The 6,537-nt window shown below is 30.7% G+C and overlaps 1 protein-coding gene across 1 annotated transcript; it reads left to right on the top strand.

The window, feature by feature from the left end:
- Window positions 1–402: 402 nt before the first annotated feature.
- On the top strand, window positions 403–1,137 carry LOC130443372 (F-box only protein 36-like). The gene is made up of 3 exons (XM_056777945.1): window positions 403–504; window positions 562–831; window positions 889–1,137. Exons 1-3 carry the CDS (start codon window positions 403–405, stop codon window positions 1,135–1,137), a joined length of 621 nt encoding a protein of 206 aa, XP_056633923.1.
- Window positions 1,138–6,537: the final 5,400 nt, after the last annotated feature.

Genomic DNA, 6,537 nt, shown 5'->3' on the forward strand with positions numbered 1-6,537 from the left:
CATTTTAGAGCACTTAAAGTCGTTCTTAATCGATTTAGAACACTTTTATACCATTTTTGACATCTTTTGAAATGGTTTAGGAGCAGTTTCAAATCGTTTTGGAACATTTAAGGTCATCATAGATAGTTTTGGGATACTTAAGGCCATAGTAGATTACTTTTAATACTTTTTAAACGTCTTGAATTACATGAGATCAATTCAGAGTGCTCCGGGAATAATTTAGATGTTTCATAATACGATTAACGTTAAAAACTAGTTCTTGAGACAAATTAAACTATCTGGCAACATTGGTATCATCGAAATTACAGCGACAGACGCGTAAACGGCGGTTGAGATCTATGACTTTTGACAGGTTCCGTCAAATAAACGTCAAATCGTCTAGTAATTGTCGAAATGAATAAAATGGCGGCGAGAGATTTTAAAAAATCGACGTTGCTGCAACTATACGCACGCGCAACGGCGCCGAGCAGGGACTACTACGGTTTAACAATTGGCGAATCGTTTGTAAGTCGTTTTCAGTTAAAAAAAATATAAAATCGAATCGAATTGTATCGTTTTTAGTTATGTTTGAACGTTTGGAAAATCACCCACGGGCCCCATTCGTTTCCCAAGCGAAAAATATGCGAAATCGACGATTTTCTCGACGATAAACATCTGCAAGAAGAAATAAAAAACAATTTCGGTCGAAACGTGTTCGATTATATAAAAAATTTGATCGACAACAAGAGAACATTGGAAAATCTCCCCGCTCGACCTTTTTTACTTATTCTCCGCTATCTGAAAATCAACGACGTCTTAACATTATCCAGAACGAACAAAATTTTTTACGAGGTAACTTTATCACCTTCCCCCGTATAGTATAACTTTCGAACGCCCTCGTATCCGTAGCTATGTAACAAAGAAGAAGTTTGGCAATTGATGTTCGGGAAAATGTTGCGCAGATCGCCTTCGGCGGAGGAAAAACGCATGGCCTTCGAATGCGGTTGGAGAGAGACCTTGAGGAGGCGAATGTCTTACATTAAACAAGCTCTAGTTGCGGCCAAAAACAGAGCGGCGGCTCCAGCACACGTGAAATTGAAAAAACAGGCCTCGAAACCAACGAATCCGCCTAAAAAATCTCTAATAAAAGCGAAATGAATCTGAAAGTTCAAATTTTTTATCGTACCCTGTATATAATTGTGTTGTTTTATGTTCTATAATGAAATTTTACTCGACGAATTGGTTTTGTTTCTTAAATATACAAATTAATACGTGTTTCGGTGGATTCTGGTTATTTTTGGAATATTTGTGATCGTTCTAGATGATTTTGAAACAGTTTAGACCATTCTAGATCATTTTTGTATCATTCCAGATGGCTTTGGAATATTTTAAATCGTTTTTAGAACATTTTCAATCATTCTAGATTATATTAAAACAGTTTACCTCATTTTTGGATTATACTAGATCGTTTTGAAACACTTTCGATAATTCTGGATCGTTTTTGAAACACTTCAGACGATTCTAGCTCGTTTTTGGAACTTTTTCGATTGTTCTAGATCATTTTTAAACAATTTAGACTATTCTAGATCGTTTTTGAAACAATATCAATCATACTAGATCGTTTAAATACATTTTGGGTGATTCTAGATTATTTTGAAACAGTTTAGACCAATCTAGATCGTTTTTGAATCATTCTAGATGGTTGTTGGTATATTTAGAATTATAGTAATCGTTTTTTAGAACATTTTCGATCATTCTAGATCGTATTAAAACAGTTTACCTCATTTTTGGATTATACTAGATCGTTTTGAAACACTTTCGATAATTCTGGATCGTTTTTGAAACACTTCAGACGATTCTAGCTCGTTTTTGGAACTTTTTCGATTGTTCTAGATCATTTTTAAACAATTTAGACTATTCTAGATCGTTTTTGAAACAATTTCAATCATACTAGATCGTTTAAATACATTTTGGGTGATTCTAGATTATTTTGAAACACTTTAGACCAATCTAGATCGTTTTTGAATCATTCTAGATGGTTGTTGGTATATTTAGAATTATAGTAATCGTTTTTTAGAACATTTTCGATCATTCTAGATCGTATTAAAACAGTTTACCTCATTTTTGGATTATACTAGATCGTTTTGAAACACTTTCGATAATTCTGGATCGTTTTTGAAACACTTCAGACGATTCTAGCTCGTTTTTGGAACTTTTTCGATTGTTCTAGATCATTTTTAAACAATTTAGACTATTCTAGATCGTTTTTGAAACAATTTCAATCATACTAGATCGTTTAAATACATTTTGGGTGATTCTAGATTATTTTGAAACACTTTAGACCAATCTAGATCGTTTTTGAATCATTCTAGATGGTTGTTGGTATATTTAGAATTATAGTAATCGTTTTTTAGAACATTTTCGATCATTCTAGATCGTATTAAAACAGTTTACCTCATTTTTGGATTATACTAGATCGTTTTGAAACACTTTCGATAATTCTGGATCGTTTTTGAAACACTTCAGACGATTCTAGCTCGTTTTTGGAACTTTTTCGATTGTTCTAGATCATTTTTAAACAATTTAGACTATTCTAGATCGTTTTTGAAACAATTTCAATCATACTAGATCGTTTAAATACATTTTGGGTGATTCTAGATTATTTTGAAACAGTTTAGACCAATCTAGATCGTTTTTGAATCATTCTAGATGGTTGTTGGTATATTTAGAATTATAGTAATCGTTTTTTAGAACATTTTCGATCATTCTAGATCGTATTAAAACAGTTTACCTCATTTTTGGATTATACTAGATCGTTTTGAAACACTTTCGATAATTCTGGATCGTTTTTGAAACACTTCAGACGATTCTAGCTCGTTTTTGGAACTTTTTCGATTGTTCTAGATCATTTTTAAACAATTTAGACTATTCTAGATCGTTTTTGAAACAATTTCAATCATACTAGATCGTTTAAATACATTTTGGGTGATTCTAGATTATTTTGAAACACTTTAGACCAATCTAGATCGTTTTTGAATCATTCTAGATGGTTGTTGGTATATTTAGAATTATAGTAATCGTTTTTTAGAACATTTTCGATCATTCTAGATCGTATTAAAACAGTTTACCTCATTTTTGGATTATACTAGATCGTTTTGAAACACTTTCGATAATTCTGGATCGTTTTTGAAACACTTCAGACGATTCTAGCTCGTTTTTGGAACTTTTTCGATTGTTCTAGATCATTTTTAAACAATTTAGACTATTCTAGATCGTTTTTGAAACAATTTCAATCATACTAGATCGTTTAAATACATTTTGGGTGATTCTAGATTATTTTGAAACACTTTAGACCAATCTAGATCGTTTTTGAATCATTCTAGATGGTTGTTGGTATATTTAGAATTATAGTAATCGTTTTTTAGAACATTTTCGATCATTCTAGATCGTATTAAAACAGTTTACATCATTTTTGGATTATTCTAGATCGTTTCGAAACACTTTAGATCATTCTGGGTCGTTTTTGGAACACTTCAGACGATTCTAGCTCGTTTTTGGAATATTCTAGATAATTTTTAAGCAATTTATACTATTCTAGATCGTTTTTGGAACAATTTTAATCATACTAGATCGTTTTAATACATTTTGGGTGATTTTAGATTATTTTGAAACACTTTAGACCAATCTAGATCGTTTTTGAATCATTCTAGATGGTTTTTGGTATATTTAGAATTATAGTAATCGTTTTTTAGAACATTTTCGATCATTCTAGATCGTATTAAAACAGTTTACATCATTTTTGGATTATTCTAGATCGTTTCGAAACACTTTAGATCATTCTGGATCGTTTTTGGAACACTTCAGACGATTCTAGCTCGTTTTTGGAATATTCTAGATAATTTTTAAGCAATTTAGACTATTCTAGATCGTTTTTGGAACAATTTTAATCATACTAGATCGTTTTAATACATTTTGGGTGATTTTAGATTATTTTGAAACACTTTAGACCAATCTAGATCGTTTTTGAATCATTCTAGATGGTTGTTGGTATATTTAGAATTATAGTAATCGTTTTTTAGAACATTTTCGATCATTCTAGATCGTATTAAAACAGTTTACATCATTTTTGGATTATTCTAGATCGTTTCGAAACACTTTAGATCATTCTGGATCGTTTTTGGAACACTTCAGACGATTCTAGCTCGTTTTTGGAATATTCTAGATAATTTTTAAGCAATTTAGACTATTCTAGATCGTTTTTGGAACAATTTTAATCATACTAGATCGTTTTAATACATTTTGGGTGATTTTAGATTATTTTGAAACACTTTAGACCAATCTAGATCGTTTTTGAATCATTCTAGATGGTTTTTGGTATATTTAGAATTATAGTAATCGTTTTTTAGAACATTTTCGATCATTCTAGATCGTATTAAAACAGTTTACATCATTTTTGGATTATTCTAGATCGTTTCGAAACACTTTAGATCATTCTGGATCGTTTTTGGAACACTTCAGACGATTCTAGCTCGTTTTTGGAATATTCTAGATAATTTTTAAGCAATTTAGACTATTCTAGATCGTTTTTGGAACAATTTTAATCATACTAGATCGTTTTAATACATTTTGGGTGATTTTAGATTATTTTGAAACACTTTAGACCAATCTAGATCGTTTTTGAATCATTCTAGATGGTTGTTGGTATATTTAGAATTATAGTAATCGTTTTTTAGAACATTTTCGATCATTCTAGATCGTATTAAAACAGTTTACATCATTTTTGGATTATTCTAGATCGTTTCGAAACACTTTAGATCATTCTGGATCGTTTTTGGAACACTTCAGACGATTCTAGCTCGTTTTTGGAATATTCTAGATAATTTTTAAGCAATTTAGACTATTCTAGATCGTTTTTGGAACAATTTTAATCATACTAGATCGTTTTAATACATTTTGGGTGATTTTAGATTATTTTGAAACACTTTAGACCAATCTAGATCGTTTTTGAATCATTCTAGATGGTTTTTGGTATATTTAGAATTATAGTAATCGTTTTTTAGAACATTTTCGATCATTCTAGATCGTATTAAAACAGTTTACATCATTTTTGGATTATTCTAGATCGTTTCGAAACACTTTAGATCATTCTGGATCGTTTTTGGAACACTTCAGACGATTCTAGCTCGTTTTTGGAATATTCTAGATAATTTTTAAGCAATTTAGACTATTCTAGATCGTTTTTGGAACAATTTTAATCATACTAGATCGTTTTAATACATTTTGGGTGATTTTAGATTATTTTGAAACACTTTAGACCAATCTAGATCGTTTTTGAATCATTCTAGATGGTTTTTGGTATATTTAGAATTATAGTAATCGTTTTTTAGAACATTTTCGATCATTCTAGATCGTATTAAAACAGTTTACATCATTTTTGGATTATTCTAGATCGTTTCGAAACACTTTAGATCATTCTGGATCGTTTTTGGAACACTTCAGACGATTCTAGCTCGTTTTTGGAATATTCTAGATAATTTTTAAGCAATTTAGACTATTCTAGATCGTTTTTGGAACAATTTTAATCATACTAGATCGTTTTAATACATTTTGGGTGATTTTAGATTATTTTGAAACACTTTAGACCAATCTAGATCGTTTTTGAATCATTCTAGATGGTTGTTGGTATATTTAGAATTATAGTAATCGTTTTTTAGAACATTTTCGATCATTCTAGATCGTATTAAAACAGTTTACATCATTTTTGGATTATTCTAGATCGTTTCGAAAAACTTGCGATCATTCTTGATCGTTTTTGGACCACTTCAGACGATTCTAGCTCGTTTTTGGAATATTCTAGATCATTTTTAAACAATTTAGACTATTCTTGATCATTTTCTAGCTTTTCAGATGATTCTAAACCATTTTGGTACACTTTGGACCGTTCTAGATTATTCTGAACCCCCTTCTAGATCGTTTCAGTGCATTTTAGAGCATTCTATAGACCATTCTAGGTCGTTTTGACGCTTCTAGTTTGTTTCAGATCACTCAAGATCATTTCAGGATACTCAGGATCATTCTAAAGACAATTCTAGGTCGTGTTCGATTATTCTAGATTGTTTCAGAGCATTCTAAAGACCATTCTAGATCGTTTTCGATTATTTTAAAGCATTTTATACTATTCTAGATCGTTTTAGAAATTCTGTAAACTATTATAGATCGTTTTCGAAACTTCTAGATCGTTTCAGAGCATATACTATTCGGTAGACAATTCTAGGTCGTGTTCGATTATTCTAAATCGTTTCAGAGCATTCTATAGACCATTCTAGATCGTTTTAGACGCTTCTAGATCGTTTCAGAGCATTCTAAAGACCATTCTAGATCGTTTCAGAGCATTCTAAAGACCATTCTAGATCGTTTCAGAGCATTCTAAAGACCATTCTAGATCGTTTTAGATGGTTTTAGATTTTTTTAAAGCATTTTATACTATTCTAGATCGTTTTCGAAGCTTCTAGATCGTTTCAGAGCATATACCATTCTGTAGACAATTCTAGGTCGTGT

Source organism: Diorhabda sublineata, chromosome 4, assembly GCF_026230105.1.
Source record: "Diorhabda sublineata isolate icDioSubl1.1 chromosome 4, icDioSubl1.1, whole genome shotgun sequence".
Classification (NCBI taxonomy): domain Eukaryota; kingdom Metazoa; phylum Arthropoda; class Insecta; order Coleoptera; family Chrysomelidae; genus Diorhabda; species Diorhabda sublineata.